This window comes from Marmota monax, unplaced genomic scaffold, assembly GCF_021218885.2.
Source record: "Marmota monax isolate L192 unplaced genomic scaffold, Marmota_monax_Labrador192_F-V1.1 WCK01_AAM20220418_F8-fsc00281, whole genome shotgun sequence".
NCBI lineage: Eukaryota > Metazoa > Chordata > Mammalia > Rodentia > Sciuridae > Marmota > Marmota monax.
In genome coordinates, this window is record NW_026693208.1 from 4,465 (window position 1) to 24,517 (window position 20,053).

A 20,053-nucleotide genomic window follows, 5' to 3' on the forward strand; every position below is an offset into this window, starting at 1 on the left:
AAAAGATAAGTTTTTGTAGTTAGGACGTAATGTACTCATGTTAATTCATATTACTGGAAATCTAAACAAATCAGAATAGTAAAAATAGAAAGTGGGGGTCCTCCATGGCCCCACCTCATGAAATAAGTGCATAACAATCCGGTATAGTCTTCTAGATGCTCTTCTAGATTAAGAGGAACATCCTGGCCTTGAGTCCAACTCTACCTGTCCTAGCTCTAAGGCCTCGGTCAAGTCACACACCTCAGTTTCCTAATCTCTAAGATGCAAATAATAGCACCTTCATCCTAAGGTTGTAGTAAGGATTAAAAGAGATAATGCCTATAAAGTAGAATACTGTTTGGCAAAATACTTCTCTAAATGTGATGGATGTGTAATCATTTTGCTTCCCCATTGACAAACTACCAATGTTTCCCATAGTATACTGGGAGAAATAAAGTCCAGCTGTCCTGATGTGACACTAGTGCCTTATATATGTGAATATGTACATGAATATATGAATATTTGCAAAGAACTGAAAGTACTGCTGGGTTGAGTAGGTTGGAAGAACTTCCCTGGAGGCAGAGTGACAGCATGAGGAGGTATAATGTCATGGTCAGAGAATATACTTTGAGTTCCATGAGTGCAGAGGTGAAGTTCAGGGGACAGTAGGTCCAGGATAGATATACCTCTTAGCTTCCAAAGTAGAGAAAAGATAAGGATTTTTTTTTTATTCAATATTTTAGACAATTCCAAATTTCATTATCCAATTCTAGGCTGAGCCTTCACCCCTCATTAGCAGTGACATTATGAAATTAGTTTACTGAAGGACTCTTGAGCTGTGGACGTCATAATTGCCTTGTTTGTATGCATCTAGTCACTGGGCTCCATGACCTAGTTTGCCAAACCAGTCGCCAGGACATTTTTCCTTACCCAGGTCATTGAAAACACCCCTGCTGACTTTAGTCAAGATGTAGGAGGCATTGTGCTGAGTCCAAGACTCCCAGGCTTCTCTCAGTGGCATTGATTCAGTCATCCAACTCCTTTATCTGGTTGCTGAGTTACTTGATTCCACATTCACAAGGCTATTCATTGGCTCCTCCTGTTTCTACTGTTACACCCTAACTGAGGCCTTCCAAGGCTGTGTCCTTGATAGTCACAAAACGCTTCTTTGTTTATACATATCATACAAACTCATTTTAGGAAAATGGTGTTTATTACTAATTTAATGTACTTTCTCTGAAGCTTTTCTCCACATAAACAAATGCATGCATGTACACTGAAGTTATTGGTCATTTTTAGAAGTTATATTTTCATTAAGCAATAGAATACTAATATTTTATCAAAGCAACATATCCAGATCTACAGTATCAGCTTGAAAGGCAATATAATATTTCCACAAGAAACTTGCATTGTTTATCAGTCTTAATTTTGAAATTATACTTCAGTGAATATACTTGCAGCAAAGTATTTGTGCATGTTTTTAATTATTTTTTTATTTGTTTTAAATATCTAGAAATGGGTTTTCTGGATCAGGATATATGCATTCTTTTGTCTTCTATTTTCTTTTCACCCTTAGGTGTCCTTTGCCCCAGGACAAAGGACAATTTATGTTGTGGCAAAATTACTTCTCTAAAAGTGACAGCCTTGTAATCATTTTACTTCCCCCTTCAGAAACTGTCAATGTTTCCCATAGCACACTGGGAGAAATGAAGTCCAGCTATCCTGAGGTAGCATTGCAGGATGTGGCCTGAAGTTCCTTTTCTTTAGGTCTCTCATATTCAACTCAGTTTACATTCAGTCATTCTGGATTTCATGTCATGGCATCCCCTTTGCTAGAAGGATGCCCACTTTTGGGTTCTGAGTTCTGGTAGGAAGCAGGCAGTATGCTCAAACTGGATTATTTGACGCACATTTACTAAATGGACTGTTGACAAAGGTGACAGCAGAATTCAGGAAATGCAACAAGGCATAGTGTAGTGCCTTTGGTGAATGCTGACAGCCCTTACCTTCCATGGGCTTAAAGGAGCAAAAACAGAAAGCAGTAACTAGAACTTGGCACAGGTAACTCTGTGGAGAAGGTCGCCTGACAAGAGCTGTGACCTTCATAGCAAACCCATTGAAAGCCAGGCAGGAAGAAAGCCAAGGGAGTAAATATTCCAACCCCGTTTCTCATCTATACCCTAATCTCCTGCTGGAAATTGTCCAGCCCAGTTGGAAGCCAGAGCCCATGCATGATGCTGTCCTCCATGCAGGTCAGCCTCCAGGATGGAGAATGAAAGAGAGTGGATCTGATGAGAAAGATGTGGAAAATGTCCAGCACACCCACTTTCTCCTAACTGCTAGGTCTTAAAGTGATTTAATGCCTCTCAGGGCATTTAACATAGTCTCAATTACATTTTTTTGTGTGCAATATCTCATTTTCTCAATTAAGTTGACAAACTCTGTAAAAAGAGAGATGACCCTTTTCACATGCATTATCAGAGGTTCAAAAATATTTGCTGTGGATTTATCCCTCATAGAGATTCAACTGCCTCAAGGCAGTTGAGCTAGAGCATTCCCTTATCCCCAAGAGAAGTCAGAAAAGATAAATCTCTGAATGAGGGAGGCTAGGTTGAAGGGATACTAAATGCCAGGACAGAAATACAGAGTCCTTCTGTAAGCCCAATTCAAGAGTCAATGTGAGAGAGCTACACAGGCCCACATTCAGACTGCACAGTACACAGGAGAGGCTGAGAGGAGAACCACAGCAATGTCTGGGCAGGTGGTCTCTGATAGCAAAATGTCACCTTAGAGAAAATATGATCCATCCAGAAATCTGAACTCCCCTGAACAAGGTTTCATAAGCCTCCTGACAAATTGGTACACAGCTGGTGTTCAGTCGAGATGCTAGAATCCTATAACCAGCACAGCCACCTCCTCCATTCTGATGCAAGGATGGTCCTAGTGGTGACCATCTGATGCAAGGATGGTCCCCCCATCCCAGAAGGCTTCTTAAAAATCTCCTAAAAGATGGTTAGAGACAGAAAGGTACAGATGCTCTGGTAACCACAAACGGAATCTGATTCTTGTCTTTTGGACCCAAGATGCAGGGAACCTCGTAGCCTCCCTGAGATCAGGGCTCTGACAGTAATGCCATCAAGCAATGAGTTTGATCTGTCTCTTACAACTGTCCACAGGAAGTAGAGACAGCTGTCTGAGTATGCTTCACTGAGGCCTCTGGGCCTCAGTTTCCTTTCTTGCAAACCACCTATATTTCAGGCTTGTTATTAAGATTGATGAAATAATATCCAGAAAACACCTAGGATAATGCCTGATTAACAAATACTCTATTCCCTGCTGCCACTCCCAGTTCTAATGACACCAACCATTCTGTCCACCTCATTGTGTTGCTTCTTTCATAAGCAATGGTTTGAAATGAACTACATCATTTCCTAGGCAGGAAGACCTCCCTTCAGTCACTTTTGCATATGGCTTTGACTTGCCCCTCAGGAGGCACTGTAGCACAGCAAATAAGGATATGACACAGCAGCCCCACCACCTGAGCTGTCCACCATTAGCTCTGTAACCTCAGGCAAGTCCATAGATTACTATATGTCTCAGTTTTCTCATTTGTGAAGCAGGATAATATTGGTGCCTACCCTACAAAATAAAAATTGACCAAGTGCGTTAAAACAAAACCTACATGGGTTTATTACTGTCATCTTTAGAATTGAAGGAGGTAGAAGAGAATGAAATCCTACTGTCCCAAACATAAGTCAATGGCAACTGAAAAGTATGCAAGGGGGTGGCAAAGCCACTCAGCCCACACTCCTGTGTTCCCTGAACTTGCAGACACTGCACATCTCTCTGTATGTGGAGGCTTAGCTGGGATGGGAAAGGGGTAAGTGATGAATTAAAACATTCTCAGTGTCACTTTTAAGTAAATAATTTAATGCTGATGGGTGTTAATATTTTCATACATAAAATGAGTTTTTGTCTCATTGTTTCCTAAATCCCTTCCTGATCTAGAGATGGCTTTTATTCTATGGAGAAAAGGCTTTATGGATGTCACCTTAGCCAGAAATTTTAGTTCTGATGCTTAAGCCGATGTGACCAATATTGCCCCTGGTGGCCTCTGTGACCTATCATGAGTAAGGCAAGGACAGTAGCGTGCAGATTTTTGACATTCATCTAGTTGGTCACAAGGTCTCACTAAAAACACTAAAAACACCCACCATATAATTGTGGACCCCATTAGCAGATCCTAATACTTACAATGAGTATAGAAATAATATTTTTATAATATCAGAATGATTGGTCTTATTTTTATATGGCCTTGTATATTATTTAGGTCAAAAATTTTTTTTCATTTCAAAATATGGTAGAATGTTTTGACCTTTTGGGGTAAAGTCTTCTTTAAAAAAAATAATGCCAGTAGCTCACTTTTGACTTGTGAAAAATTCTGGAAGTCCCTACCTTAGGGTGTGTTACTCCCTGGCCCTCATGGCTTGTCAAGAAATTTGGTGTCAGACACCTTTTTTTAGGGGAAGGAAACACATAATAGGGTATCAGAGGGAATGGGACCCCAAACACATGCAGTTTACTGATGCCAACAGCTGTAGTTTCTCACCAGTTTCATCCCTTATCTCAAGTTGCTTTGTCCCTTATCACCAGGGAACTCAGTCCTTGTTCCCCTGCTTCACTCAACATATAGTAGCTACTCAGCAAGTATTTGTCCAGTGAAATCAGGCTGCTCTGTAACTGTTACAAAGCTTTGAAAGGGAGATGGAACACTAAGTTCTCTGAGTGATAAGGGTGCTGATGCAGTCTCTCCTAGGCATCAGTTATGGCTTGTAAAAGACACCTTTAAATTCTGTCCTCTGACATGGCTGACCACTCCCTTTTGTGTGACTATGTTCTCCCAGGTCCCATCCTTCCTCCCTAGAAATATTTACTAATTCTTCCTTTGCTACCAGATCCCAGGGAATGAAAGGCCTCAAGGCTTGGAGCCCCTCTCTTCATCTAATATTCTTAGATTATGTTAGATCTTATCTACACCTTTAAGTATCACTCATGTGCTGGTGATTTTCAAATATGTAACTTTAACCCCAAAGTTACAGAACTCTGGTTTCCTGCTTGATATTTGGATGTCTTGCATGGATCTCAAACATACATCAAACAGAACCCTTATTTTATATCACTCTTCTACTGGCCCCACCTGGCCCTACCCCACTCCCTTTTACAACACCAGTGTTGTCAGTTTCCAAGGGCCATCTTGACTCCTTCTGTTCCCTCACCACTCGTGTGTACTACATTGACAACTCCTGCCAGTTTTCCCTCCTGAATAACTTTGGTTTCACTCGTTTCTCTCCATCCCTATGGCCACAATCCACCAGGTTACCACTCTTTCTTATCTGGGCTTCTGCAGTGGCCTGCTCTGTGGTCCTCTTGCTTTCAGTCCCATTTTTCAGTCTCATTTAGACCATTCTCCATATAGAGCTAAAGGAACCTCTCCAGAAAATTTAAGCTGCACCATCTTTGTTGTTAAAAATCTTTCAATTTTTTTTTTTCAATTTTCAACTCTTTGTATTTGGAATAAAATCCAAATTCCTCACCCTATCCCAGAAAACTCTAACCAACTTAGCACTTTTCTATACTAAATTCATCTTCTTCTACTTGCTATACTTCATAAACCAGCAGCATCTTCCTCTTGTTTATTCCTCACATAAGCCAAGCTGTGTTGCTGTCTGTGTGGACCCCCTTCCCCAGATCCTCAGATGCCTGGATTCTTCACCTATGCCAGGTCTCTGCTGAAATGTCACCTCCTCTATTAGCATCAGGAGAAGCAGAATATATAATTACAAGAAAGGGTTTATCAGATTAATTTATACTAGCAGAGGCTGGATAATCCCATGATGGCTGTCTGCAGGATAAAGTGCCCCAGAAACAAGTAAGTGCCCAGTCTAAGAAGCTGGAAGTCTCAGAACAAGAGGAACCAAGAATGCAGCCCCAGTCTAAGTCGAAGTCCCAGAAGCTTCCTATAGAGTTGTCTGTGCAAGTCTGCAGTGCAAGTCTGTGTTCAAAGGCTAAAGGAAGCTCCAAGAAGACAGGAGCACTGAGTGTCTTTTCCCTACAGGGCCCAGTGGAGTGTTTGGCATATACAAGGGCACTTGATAAATATATATGGGAAGAAAGGTAGGGAGACAAATGGAGCAAAGGAAAGAGAGAAGAAAAGGAAGAGAGGATGGAAGGGAGGGGAGGGGAGAGGGTAAGGAAGAAGGCTTTTCCGATCAGTGAGATCATAAATATAGATACTTGCTTTCAGCAAGGGGGGGAAAGGAGAGACAAGGAGAAAGCACTATAGATGTTTTTGTTCTTTTTGTCATTGTTGTTTAGGAATCTACCCTATATCAGATGATTTATAAATTATTCCAGTTAATCAATGAGATTATTATTCCACTTTTATTAATGAGAAAAAAAAAAGAAGCTCTGCAAAGTTAAGGAATTTGCCAAAGATCTCACAGCCAGTTCTGAATGAGAGGGTCCCATGCTTTCCCCACCACACCACGGAGGTCAGACATCTCCTGTGTCTAAGTGACTACTAAACAGCTGACCTTCTTCACAGCCTGTGGATTGAAAACTGTTTTTTAAAAAATAATAATATTTAAATAATTTTTAATTTAAATAATATTTAATTTAAATTTTTAATTTAATTTATAAATAATTTTTTAAAAAATAATCAAATACTATTTGAAAGAACCTGGTGAGGTCCGGCACATTAGGACTGAAGTAGAAGGTAGAATTGCTAAAGAGTTTTGATATGAAGTAGAGCGGCAATCCCACTCCACCAGATACCTAGGGAAGCTGAACTTAATTGGCAAGCTTTCATGAGGAAGGAAGGGTCAGTTTCCATGGTGTAAGCACAACAATACTCCAGGCAGTTCAAGCTCCTGAAAAGAGCTCCCCGGGTTTCATACAAGCAAAGAGCTCCCTGGGTTTCATACAAGCAAAGAGCTCCCTGGGTTTCATACAAGCCTGTAAGTATTTTTACATTACCCCTCTCTTATTTACTATAGTAATACAGATCACTCACTTATTAGCCTCTGTATTGGTGAACTACTTTGCAAATTGACACACATCTACCAGAAAGATAGGAATTCAAGTGCACTTAACCAAATTCATAAGGATTCATGTCACGGAGAGTTTGCCAGATTTCAGTGGCCAATGACAAGTTAGTGAATTATATACATAAATTTGCAAATAAAGTTTGCATTTTTGTTCTTTAAAGAAAAACTTCTAATAGTTGTTTATTTTTAACAAATAGCTTTATTTAGCTATAATTCACATACCTAAAAATTGAATCCATCTAAAATGTACTATTCAGTGGTTTTAGAATATTTTAGAGTTGTGAAACCATTACCCACCACAATCTAATTTTAAAGTATTTCATCACTCCAAAAAGAAGTCCTGTGCTTACCAGCAGTCTTTCCTCTACCCACCCAGGTCCCAGCCCTAGGCAACTAATAATCTACATTTTGTCTCTATAGATTTGCCTATTCTGGGCATTTCACATAAATGGAAGTATCCAATCTTCTATGACTGGCTTTGTTCACTTGGCATGTTTCAAGATTCATCCATGAATCACGTCTCAGTACTTCCTTCCTTTTCATTATAAAATAATATTTCATTATGTGGATATTCCACATTTTATTTATCCATTCATCTGTTGCTGGGTATTTGGGATGTTTCCATTTTTCATCTGCCATTGAATAATGATTCTATGAACATTTATGTATAAATTTTTATTTGAATGTTTTCATTATTGTGGGTATATACCCCAATTTATACTTTCTTTTTTTAAAATTTTTTTTAGATGTTGATGGACCTTTATTTTTTTATTCACTTACTTATATGGTTCTGAGGATTGAACCTAGTGCCTCACACATGCTAGACGAATGCTCAACCATTGAGCCACAACCCCAGCCCTGGAAAATTTATACTTTCTAATTTCAAAACTTACTATAGAGCTAAAATAACCAAGATTATGGTGGTACTAGCACAAGAATAGAAATCTAGAGCACTAGAGTAGAACTGAGAGTCTAGAAATAAATTCTGACATACATGCTTATTTTTTGACAAGTCTACCCTATATAAACTCAAAATGGGTCTTGGGCCTAAATGTAAGGCTCAAATTGCAAAACTTTCAAAGGAAATTTAGAGTAATAAATATTTGGGAGGTGGAGAAGCAACTTTATTTCTTTGAATGTGAATATCTCATTGTCTCAGCACCATTTATCAAAAGAGTTTTCTTTTCCCATTGCTTGGCCCTGGAGTGTTAACTGAAGTCAAGCAGTATGAGTCTTCCAACTTCATTCTTTCTCAAGATTATTTTGATTGTTCTGGGTTCCTTGCACTTCCATAGAATCTTCTAGGATCAGCTTTTCAATTTCTCTGGAAAAAACATTTTGCTGCACAATGAAAATTTCTACTTGAATTACAACACATTCATAGGAAGTTGTGCAATCACTTCAGTATCAACTTGAATGTGGAACAAACAGGGTAGGTTTAGTCTAAAATTGCTCAAAAGCTTGTATGGAAGGCAAATGAAAAGGCTCCTAGACACTGATTGAGAAATGGTTTTGCTTTTAGTGACACTTGCAGATTAGAAATACTAGTGTTTTTGTTTACCATTTTTACTATTAATCAAATCCAGTGTTTTCTAGTAAAGCAAATTTAAAAACTAAAATGCAGTTTGTGCCATCTTCTCTGTTACCCGGCAAGACATGTGTTGAGCACCTATATCCTATAACACACCTAACCCTTGTTTTGCACGCTTAGAGATTCTGATTCACTTTGGGCTGAGGTAGAGGCATCTTTGTTTTTAAGAATCTACTGACAATTCTATGGAGCTTCTCAGTGGAGACCAACTGCTGTCTCCTTGCTTCCCTCTCAGGTCTCCAATCGTGTTCCCTGCCAATCTATCTCCTACTTTTCAGCCAGAGAGATATGACTACTCAAAGATGAACTAGAACTGCTATGGGGGCTTGTTATGAATGCAGACTCTCAGACCCCATCCCAGATCCACTGTGTCAGAATCTGCAATTAAACAAGATTACTAAATAATTTGTATAGACTAGAGGCTGCTAAACTCAGGTCTAAAAGTTGGATCTGGCTCATACCTATTTTGTAGGCCTGTGGCTACCACCTAAGGTGTCAGGCCTCCATGGGCGAGTGCTGTGAGGCCCCAAGAGCAAGTGCATGCTTCTCCCTTTATCCCTGATGCCTATTTTGCTCCTAGCACTTGCCTCTGCCACTTGTAGCTGTGCCTATTCACTGCTCAGGGCCCACTGGTGATGTTGGTAAAGGATTTCAAACACAGGCACGGCACATGGAGGGCCAAAGGCACATACTCCAAAGTGCAAGTTGTTCCAGCATGGAGGAATTTGCTGTTGGCAGCTGCTGGGACCACAATGGAATCTTAATAAGAGAGTTGGTGACTCTGAGCTGCTTTTTCTCCAGCCAGCTACCAACGTGGGATTGCCAACCTCTCCAGGAGGAGAGAGAGCTCACTGGAATCTGAGTAGCAATAAGGCAGAGAATGAAACTGAGCATCCCACTGACAATGCCTTTCTGCTGAGGCCCATCCTCTCTGCCCTGTGAATGTCTCCAGCTGAGGGTTACTGGGAACAAAGACGATGGAACAACTATTGCAGGCAAATAGGAAAGGGTAGGACATGGATTTTTACTCTTGTTATTTAAGTTGCTTTTAAGTTCCCACTAGTAGTCTTGATTTTGTCTCTTGGTATAAAAATATTGCTGTCTGGATTTTTACAGAAAAAGGTTGCCAACCCTCAAGACTGAGGGACATTATTGTTGGAACTGCTCACACTTCAGTATAAGCAATCCTGGCCACCAATGTGCTGTGCTTAGGTTGGGATCCTCTACGGTCACTTGCCAACTTGACTATAATTCACATACCATTGCATTTTTATGATGCTACTTCTCTGTCTCTCAGGCTATAGGGCTATTCTCACTTTCCAATGTGAATCAGATATACCTGGAGGGCTTACAACAACTTTGGCTGGGCTCCACCCTAGAGCTTCAGTAGGTCTGAGATTGAGTCCAAGAATTTGCACTTCTTATAAATCTTTGGTGGTGCTGCTGCTGCTGCTAGTCACAATTTGTAGGGTGAACTCCAGTCCCATCTCAAACTTGAGATCAGAGGTATCTTCAATGGCCACAACTCCTGTGGCCCTCTCTGCACTCTTGTTGTCCATTTCAGCTCCATATCTGTTTTATATCACCAGTTCTCAAACTTATTATTTTTTTAGTCTCAGAACTTCTTTACACTCTTAAAAATGATTGGGAACCCCAGAAAGCATTCATGTATGTGGATTATATCTATCAATATGTATGCTTTTAGAAGTTAAAACTAAGAATATCTTAAAATGTTAATTCATTTACAAAAGCTGCAATAAATCTATTACATAATAACATAAGTAATATCTTCATGAAAAAAATTATATTTTCCAGAATAACAAAAAATGTAAAAAGAGTGAGCTTGGTTTACCTTTTTTTTTTTTTTAACCTTTTAAAATCACTGGCTTAATAAGAAGACATCTGGATTCTTGGGTCAGTTTCTACATTCACTTTGTTCTGATGGAAGTGTATAAAGAAATCTGGCTTCCAACAGATATAAAGTTAGAAAGAGAGAAGTATTTTATAGATTTCCACATAATTGTGGATTTTCTCCTTTGATACTACACCCAAACTAGACAGATAGTAGTGCCCTACATTTTAGTTTCGATGTGGAGTTGAAGTGATATCCAGGCAGTTTCCTTACTCTGATTTATTAAAGTCTTTTCCATCTTGAATGGATCTCTTTACTCATGTCTGATTTTGCAACATCCTCCACTTGTTGTATGAAAAATATTGGTCCAGGGGGTGAAGAACATTTTCCAAATGTTGACATACTTCATTACACAATATCTTAAAATTGCATTTATTGAATCACATGATTAATGGTAGGATCTAATAAACATAATTTTTATTGATTCGTTAAGAATGTTCCTATGAAACTGGCCTTTTTTTTTTTCTTGGAGGGTGTGGTGAACAGCTTGATTACAGTCCAGTTTGCTGTCACAGCCTAACTTTCTATGAAGGAAAGTTTTCTCTGCCTTCTCTGTGGAACCATCAGGAAAATTGTCATCAAGGGGAACAAGGCCAAGAACATCTTAATATTATAATGAAATAGTTTTTCATTTCATAGATTCCCTGAAGAAGTCTAAGGAATTTCTAAGCATCTTAGACTACAACGTGAGAACTACTGTTTTAAGGCATAATATTAATACCAGTTTTTAGCTATGTTATTTGTCTGTTTGTGTGTTGCCCCCTCCCCACCTGGTGTGCAATAGTATTTAATTTCCATAGAGCTCTGGGCCCAGTACATACCTTTCACATGGATTCTCATTGTCTCATAATCCTAGATGTTTATACCCATTCTACAGATGAGAAAGACACAGAATTATATAAATAACTTTAGGTAACACTACTAGAATTTTGAAGTGGGAGTGGGAAATAGTGCTGGAAGGTGGTTTGAGGCCAGTCCATGAGTGTAGACATAATTCAGTGTGCAGTGGGAGCCATCAGTAGTTTTGGGGGTAGGGGACTGGCATGCAGTAACCACAGTAGCTAAGATCCAAGTCCACATTCAGCAGAGACCACACACCAGGCAATCCTAGCCGTAAATGCATGAGGCAGGAAAGAAAATCCACAACGCAAAACTCTGTGGAGCACTTGCTAGGAATTAAGGACTGTAATCGAATTTCCTAAATGACGTGTCTCTCCCACAGTTTCTGTCATGGAATTGACCAAAATATCAAACCTGACAAAGCTCCACCAAGCTGTGGCTCTGGGGGACTACAATTTAGTAAAGAGGATTTTGAAGAAAGGTCTTTGTGACCCAAACTACAAGGATGTCGACTGGAATGACCGGACCCCCCTTCACTGGGCTTCAATCAAAGGTGGGTGGGCGATGCCTTAGTAGATCCACCCCTGTGAGCCCACCATTCAGTCTCCAGGCTGTGTTACTGAGTAGAAAAAAATATTTTTCTGGAGCTAGATGGAGCATTTCAATCATCACCCCTTACCCACATTAGCAAATTTAGTTTGTTATTTAGTGTCTCTGGGCCTCAGTTTATGCTTCTATATAATGGGGGTAGTAATGTTACAGTGGAGTGATAGGTGTTCAGTAAGATAGTGGGTATACAACACCTAGCATATAATCTGCTCTTAATTAATATTAGTCTTTTGCCATTTCCAAAACCACCTTCAGAGAGTACTTGTCACCTGCTGGCCACTGGACTGTGTACTTTATCTTTGTGGGTTCACTTGTACTTCTCAAACGTCCAGTGAGGTAAGTGATAATATTCTAAATGATAGACGAGGAAATGGAGCCTCAGACATTTGTTACTTATCCAAGGTGACACACCTTAGTAAGCCCCATTGTGAGGATATGAACCCACATTTATCTGTTGAGAAAGTCTGTTTGCAAGCTCTGTTAGCTATAATGTAAGTGGGCTTTAAAATATTTATTTTTGAAATGAGCATTGAAAGAGGAGCCTGTCCAGTGCTCCCGTGAGCAGGACCTGAGAAGATTTCTGGGACAGTGGACAGGAGAGGGGTATCCTGGAAGGAGTACCGGACATACTGTGAGAGTCCAGGTTCCCCATGGGAACAGGGTTCATGGAGTGAGGACAGGGTGCTGATTCCCCAGTCAGAGGAAGGAGAAGGGATGAAGGGGATGATGATAGGAATCTGGAGGCACCCCAAAGGTGCATTTCCTACCCTTGTCATGTTGTCGAGGCTGGTCCTAGTCTCAGGCCGTGGGGGACATTTTCCTCTTAACCTCCTCCTGTTTCTTCTTGGTCCCTCTAAGGGCAAGTGGAAGTGATGCATCTCCTGATAGGCTGTGGAGCCAGGCCCTGCCTGGTAACTGATGTGGGATGGACCCCCGCTCACTTTGCAGCTGAGTGCGGCCACCTGAATGTACTCAGAGCCCTGCATGCCCTGCATGCCGCCATCGATGCCCCTGATTTCTTTGGAGACACACCTAAGAGGATCGCACAGATCTATGGGCACAGAGCCTGTGTGGCCTTCCTGGAGGAGTAAGTTTCTTTTTTATTTTTATTTTATTTTTTTGCTTCCCAAATATAGGAAGGGCAAAGATACAGAAGCTTGTGATCAAGGTCTTTGCCCATTCAGTGGGCTCAGGTCAATGAAAAAAAAATGAGAAAATCCAGTCAACTGACTATTGTTTTCATTAATTTTTAAATTGAGTTATTTTCACAGAAATGACTGGCCTCAGGTAAAAAATACATTGATCTGTTGTTTTAGATTATACAAAAATTGTCTCTGATCAGAGAATTGGGACACAGTTTGAAGAAAGGTGATGATCCCAGATTCATGGGCCCCTGCAGCTTTCTAAAAGGTATTCAAGCTGTGTGACCTTGTACAGGTTGTCACCTTCCTGACCCTCCATTACCTAATATTTAAAATGAGGCAGATGAATTAGAATTTGATTTTCAGACCCTTCTACTTTTTCAAGCATCTATGTTCATCTGTGAATCCCCTACTAACACATATATCCAAATAAGAATTTATCTAACATTTTGTTCATTTTTTTTTACTCAGTCAAGACATTGAACATAGTTTAATACCAATTATGTACATAGCAGTAGAGCTCAGAGAGGGATGGAAATAAAATTTAGACATTTCTAGTTTTGTTGGATCAACAAGTAACTCATATAAGAAAAAGTTGAATAATAGTATCTGGGCATTATTTCTTGGAAATTAAGACAAGGTAGATATCAAATCTACTGGGCTGTGCATAATAGAAGAGGAGGGTGGCAGTGAGATGTCTCCTAAGAGCTGGCAAATATAGTTGTAAGAAAGTTAAACTAGGAAAGTTTTTTTCCTATAGTGAGATTAGTAATGTGAAGAAGTAACCTAAGAGACTCCTAGGGGCTTTTTACCACTGAGCTATATATCCCTAGTTTTTTGTTGTTTTTTTTTTTTTTTAAGTCTGAGACAGGGTCCCACTCAGTTGCTGAGGGCCCTCACTAAGTTGCCCAGGCCAGCCTTGAACTAGTGATCCTCCTGCCTCAGCTGGGATTATAGGCATGTACCACCAAATCCAGCTCAAAAGACTCTCTCTTAAAGATGGTGTCACCCACTTAAAATATCCAAAGTCACAAATTAGGTGATTTGAAGAGCAGAGAGGCAGAACCTGAATCTTTGTTTGAATATCTCTATCTTTTCCCCAGTTTTTTCCATTGCCCTTGTCCTCGGTAACCTCCATGCACTGTATGTGAGACCACAGTTCTCTTCATCTTATCAGTTCCTAGAGCCTTAGGTCTTTGAATTGTCAAGACTCTGTCATTCAACATTTTTCATTCCCAATCTATCATGTGCCTGAAAATGTCCCCAATCTTACTCGGCTGCCAGGACAGTACTTCTACTTTCTTCTCATACACTCTTCATAACTTTCCCACCCCTTTTTCATTCATTCTGTACCATACAATCCAGAATTGCCAATCTCGGGAAAATTTCTGTGCTCTCTACTCCTAGGCTTGGTTGACTAGAGAAAAAAAAAAATCCCAGCAAGAAGTAAATGAGCATCATCAGAAAGATTTTTTTCTCGGCTTGGCTCTCTCTTCCTGTGCTACTACCTCACTGTCAATTCCAAGTCCCCATTACACTCTCTCAGAGGGTATGTCTTCTTGAAACTTTGGGTTACATGTTTTCCAACCCCTGTATCTACATATATATGTATGTATATATACACACACATACATATATACACCTATGTACGTATATACCCACGTGTATATGTATGTATACACATGTATGTATACATACATGTGTGATATATACATGTGTGTTTGTATGCATATATATCAACATATATATGTTGGTATGGGGTTGGAAAAAATATATGTGTCTATGGACATATTCTGTAGTGGGAGCTCTAGGTTTTGATTATTTGCTAAGATTTACAGGAGAAGGAAGAACCCTAACTTACATTTCTTTTAGCTGATTAGAATAGTGTATCCCTGTAGATCTTACATATACTTACATCAGTTCCTTCTTGCCTCCCATCCCTTCTTCTGTAAAAAGGGTTACCCCTCCATGGAGATTCTTCATGTCTCTTCTACAAGGCCATTGCTCCTGTATTCTTTGTTGCATTTTTACTCTATCTCCTGCATTTTTTTTAATGTTCCTTCCTTTCACTTCTTTTTAGTCTGTGAACATGTTCAAATAGATCTTATTAAGCAAAAAGCAGAATCCCACTTCTGTTTCTTTTATTCCCTACACTTCAAAGCTACTTGAAAATTAACTTACATAATTATCTCTACTTCCTCACCTCTCACTCTTCAGACTTCCCCCTGATCCATCTGTTTACAGAGTCAGCTCTGACCCAAGTTACCATGAAGTTCTTGTTTGCTAAGCCAATGGCTTATTCTTAGTTCACATCTTACCTCTACTAATTCCCATTTATTATATTTTGGAAACTCTTCTCCCTTACTTAATCTGATGCTACTCTCTCCTAGCTTCCCCCTCTCTTCTCTGATTATTTCTCATGATTTGCATATGCTCTTTTCAAAAAGAAAAATTAAATGGTTTATTCTTGCATGCCTTTTAGATGCTGAAATTCCTCTGGGTCCTGCCTTTGGCTCTGCTGCACTGACATTCTCTGAGTAATCTCAGCCCCTCCTTAGTGGCCAGAAGGTGGATGAATGTGACACATGGCCCAAGTATAACTGAGATGGAGGAGCAGTGGCTCCCCTCAAATAGGGGGGAGTGTTATTGCCAGAAAAACTGTGCAGGCAGAAACAACAACATCAAATACATGGTGTGTGAATCATCCTATTTCACTGAAAACTTCCCTCTGACAGAGAGTCTAGAGACAGAATCCTGGGTTAAGAGGAAGTTAATTTGGATCTGGAATAATAGCTAAGACCTGCAAATGGAGGAGGGAGAAAAAATCTGTTGATTTGGAATGAAGCCACCAAGTTGGATTTGTGCATAGTTTGTGCGCATATGTGAAGAGGTAGATGGACAGTGGCAGGATGAATGCCTGGCTAAGTAGAGTATCCATCTGAGGGAGATGTGGAGGATAAGTGTGCATGGGTAGATCAGTGGGTGGCCATAGTCAGCCAGGCAAGTGATAAATGTGAACTCAGGAGATTGACAAGCAGAAAGAGATGCTTTAATAAAGTTGCTTATGCATTGGAGGATGTGACAGTGGTGCTGTGTAGGTAGACTTGGAGGCATTTAGACTATAAGTGAGGAGACCACTTAAGGATTTCTTAGCAATTCATGTTGTGAGTAGGTGAGCTCCTGGGCTAGGAGGATGCAGAAGAAGGACATAAGACATTTTTAAGATATTTGATAATTTTCTGAACATCCTAGGGATCATTGAGGAAAACTTTAACTTTTGATTCAGGCTCTCTAAGTAGCAAATCACTTATTCAACAGGTAGAGGTAAACCCTACTATGTGTATGTCATTAAGTTAGACACTAAAAAGAACATAAAGATAAATCAGACATAGGACTAGACATCAAGAAGTTTCCTTTCTGGCCAGGTGTAATGGTGCACACCTGTAATCCAGCAGCTTGGAAGGCTAAGGCAGGTAAGACCAAAAGTTCAAAGCCAGTTTCAGCAACTTAGTGAGGCCCTAAGCAACTCAGCGACCCTGTCTCTAAATACAAAATTAAAAAGTTCTGGGGATATGTCTCAGTGGTAAAGTGCCCCTGGGTTCAATCCCTATACCAAAACAACAACAACAACAATAACAACAACAATAACAAATGTTCCTTTTTGAGTGGGAGAGAAAATAACTGGTTGAACAACTTATTTATATAAATAACACTGAACAAGAGAAAGTGACAAGAGGAGGGATGCTAAGTAATCTGAAGATTTAAAGGTCACTTCCAGCTTGCTGGTGGTAGATTGGGGGATTCGGGGGACAGGAAGGTTCCCTGTGCTCTGATTTGAGAGTTTTTTTTTTTTTTGTTTTTTTTTTTTTTTTTTTTGTCCTTCAGTACTATGGATTGATCCCAGGACCTCACATTGTTTAAATTTTAAATAATGAACATGCATTGCTTTAATAATTAGGAAAAAATACAATTAACAGCAAACAAAAAGAAAATAGCCTCTTCAGTAACAGGCCTCTTGCTGGGTGAGCACAATAAGATTTAGCAGTTCCTTCTTTCAGTTTCCTTCTTTGAGTCTATGTATCATCAACTTCTTACTCTGACACATCACTTTCCTCCACCTCCAAGTAGTTTCTTTGGCTTCTGAGACATCCCTAAGTGTGCACTTGGAACCGGGCAAACTAGGCCTCCTTCCAGGCTGTGTGTAGAGCAGGAGGAGAGAGCTTGGTCCTTGGCTCCCGCCCAGAGCTCAGGCCTGTCTGTCTTTGTCTAGGGCGGAGCCTGAGTGCAGGGACCATCGCAGAGCAGCTGAGCAGAATGGGCTGCACCTGGATGAGCGGGACCCAGACTGGGATGCCAAGAAAAGGGAGCTGGAGCTGTCTCTTCCTTCCCCCAGCAAAAATACTAATAAAAAGAAGAAGAGAAATGGAGGCCCAGCCAAGCTTAAATATACCAAGGAGCGGAAAGCGTGAGGGCTGAGCCTGAGGGCTGGATCCTTGTCTGGCGCTGCCAATCTAGAGGCTGTCAGCCTTGTGTTGTCTTTACATAATTTTACTCCAGGAAGCCTACCCCGGCTTCTACCAGAAGTTCATGACCATTTCGAATTTCATTCAATTTGAAAATCTTGCCCAGGTGCTCTCAGCAGGAGCTGTTGTCTCCTAAAACCTGCTGTCCACCAGACCAGGAGGGGACAAACTTTAGCAGGCCAGTTGCTTACACTTTTTTTTTCTCACCACTAATTTGTACCACTCCCCCACCCAACACCCCATTATAGAATTTCAGGGATCAAAGAAAGAGTCCTGAGGAAACTTGATTTTTTCCAGAGCAAAAAAGGAAAAAAAAAAAAGTAAAAACAATACTCTAAAACAAAACAAAACAAAAAAACTAACATTATCCTTTCAATCTATGAAAAAAAATTGTATTTATTGTCACATAGACTAAGCAATGATGTGAACAACTGTATTTCCCAGTTTCCAGCTTTTTATTTTTATTTTTTCTTTTGTGGGACCTGCAATGCCAGGCAAGTCATTTTTACCCATGATTATGTCCACATAGGAGGAACACTTTGGGCCATAGACTAGCTCAGTGAGAAATAACTGAAATTAGTTCATCCCTCATAACTAATGAAAGGTAATAATGTGAAATAATGGAATGTGATTGTGGATCCACTTTTTCTACTGTAAAATTTAGAAAGTTTAAATACAGATTACATTAGATATTTCCAATAAAAATATGGCATCCAATCTGAGATGTAAAATACACATTGGATTTTAAAAACTTAGTACAAAACATGTAAAATGTCTTATAATTTTAATACTTATTTGTTGCAATGATAATTTTTTGACATTTAGGATGAAATAAAATTTGTAAAAATTAATTTTACCTTTTGCTTTTCTCTTTGAAAAACATGTGACTTATAGAATGTTTAAAATTACCTATATGGTTTGCATTTTACTTCTATTAACATTTCTATAGAATTTAGAAAACATTTAAAGCTTCTATTAGGAGACTAGTCTGGTATATTTTACCTTAATTTGCTACTCCACATTCTAACTTTATTAATTTTTCTGCCTAACTCAGTGTCTTTAGCTGCCAGACATCGCCATTACACACTTTCCAATTCATGCTCCTGGTAATATAAGCCATTTTTGGTTTGGATTTTCTAAAATAAAAAAAAAAGCTTTAATATCTAATAAGAAAGCAGTTTAGCTATCGAGGATAACTTTCCTACTTATCTTACCCCTGAGCATCAATTCCCTTCTTCTCTGACTTGACAATCCCAGGATGCCCCCTGCTTGCCCTGTTTTTCCTGATTCTCAACTCAGACGAACATTGGAAAACACCTGACTCACGCCGGACTAAGAAAATTCTTCTCCTGGGAACTTGAAAAGAAATTTTCATGAGAGGTTGGACCAGGAACAGACAACTTCAGAAAAATGAAGAGGCCGGTCCTACAAGAGGGCTAAGGAAGTATAGAGAGGTGTTCTAGGAAGAGGAGGAGAGGACTAAGGCAAAAGATGGAGAGAGGTGGATAGTTGAGATAGATGATTGATAGATAGATTAACATCTTTCTACATTCCACTTCTCGCTGCTTACTCAGAGCCTATTAAATGGTATTTTCATGATAAAATTTCTCTTTGCCTACAGTACATATTAAATCGATGTTTTTCTTTGCAAATAGACTTTTCCTAATAAGCATGCTATTTTAATATCATGGGCTCATGAGTCAAGCCCACTTAGGTTTGTATCCTAAACATAGGGGGAATGTCCTGTATGCTTTCCAGTTGCTATGAGGATGAGATGCAGTGACATGTGTAAAATGCTGGCGTTGGCACTAACTGGCCCCATGCAATGAATGGCTAGGGTATTGTCACAGAAGGGAGCTCCCTTGAGAATCTCAAAGGTGTTCGGATATATCATCCTTTATGAGTCCAGTGAAGCTTTCCATTGTCCCATTTTTTTGGCATGGTCAATAGCCTGACCTGCATTGGCTGAAAAGACATGGACCAAACTGTGAAAAAGCCTCCTTGGGTGGCCCTTATTGCAACCCTAACCTCAGGCCCTCTCAGAACTCTCCTTGTGTCCTCCTTTCATACTTATTGAATTGTTAGGAAACATGTTCTTCTCCCACAAATGTTCATACAGTAAATGGGAACAACAGGAAAAGGATGCTAAAATAGCTTGCCTATGTCTATATTGGTGCAATGTCCACACTCTATGAGCAACTTGTGTGTATTTTATCCAATCTGCTTGACATACTTGCAAGACAGGTATCTTTATATCCAATTGACATCACTATCAGAAGTTCTAAGGGGTGGTGACTTACTCAAAACCAAATGGGTTAGATATAGCACTAATCCTTCAGGCACTGGGAACT

The 20,053-nt window shown here is 39.8% G+C and overlaps 1 protein-coding gene across 2 annotated transcripts; it reads left to right on the forward strand.

Moving 5' to 3' along the window:
* The first annotated feature begins 6,709 nt into the window (after window positions 1–6,709).
* Window positions 6,710–18,487, forward strand: Ankrd66 (ankyrin repeat domain 66). Of its 2 annotated transcripts, XM_046456057.2 has the most exons (5): window positions 6,713–6,995; window positions 9,478–9,685; window positions 11,811–11,981; window positions 12,896–13,124; window positions 17,450–18,487. In XM_046456057.2, the coding sequence occupies exons 2-5, from the start codon at window positions 9,619–9,621 to the stop codon at window positions 17,646–17,648; spliced, it is 666 nt and encodes a 221-aa protein (XP_046312013.1). In that variant the 5' UTR covers window positions 6,713–6,995; window positions 9,478–9,618; the 3' UTR covers window positions 17,649–18,487. The 2 variants fall into 2 exon arrangements, with proteins under 2 accessions (XP_046312014.1, XP_046312013.1); XM_046456058.2 differs by lacking the exon at window positions 9,478–9,685 and having other exon boundaries at window positions 6,710–6,995.
* The last annotated feature ends 1,566 nt before the right edge of the window (window positions 18,488–20,053 follow it).

Coding starts and splice junctions, on each gene's coding strand:
- Ankrd66 (XM_046456057.2), top strand. CDS start 9,619: ATGTCTCCAGCTGAGGGTTACTGGGAACAAAGACGATGGAACAACTAT. Junction 9,686..11,810: donor TTGCAGGCAAATAGGAAAGG/GTAGGACATGGA, acceptor TCTCTCCCACAG/TTTCTGTCATGGAATTGACC. Junction 11,982..12,895: donor TCACTGGGCTTCAATCAAAG/GTGGGTGGGCGA, acceptor GGTCCCTCTAAG/GGCAAGTGGAAGTGATGCAT.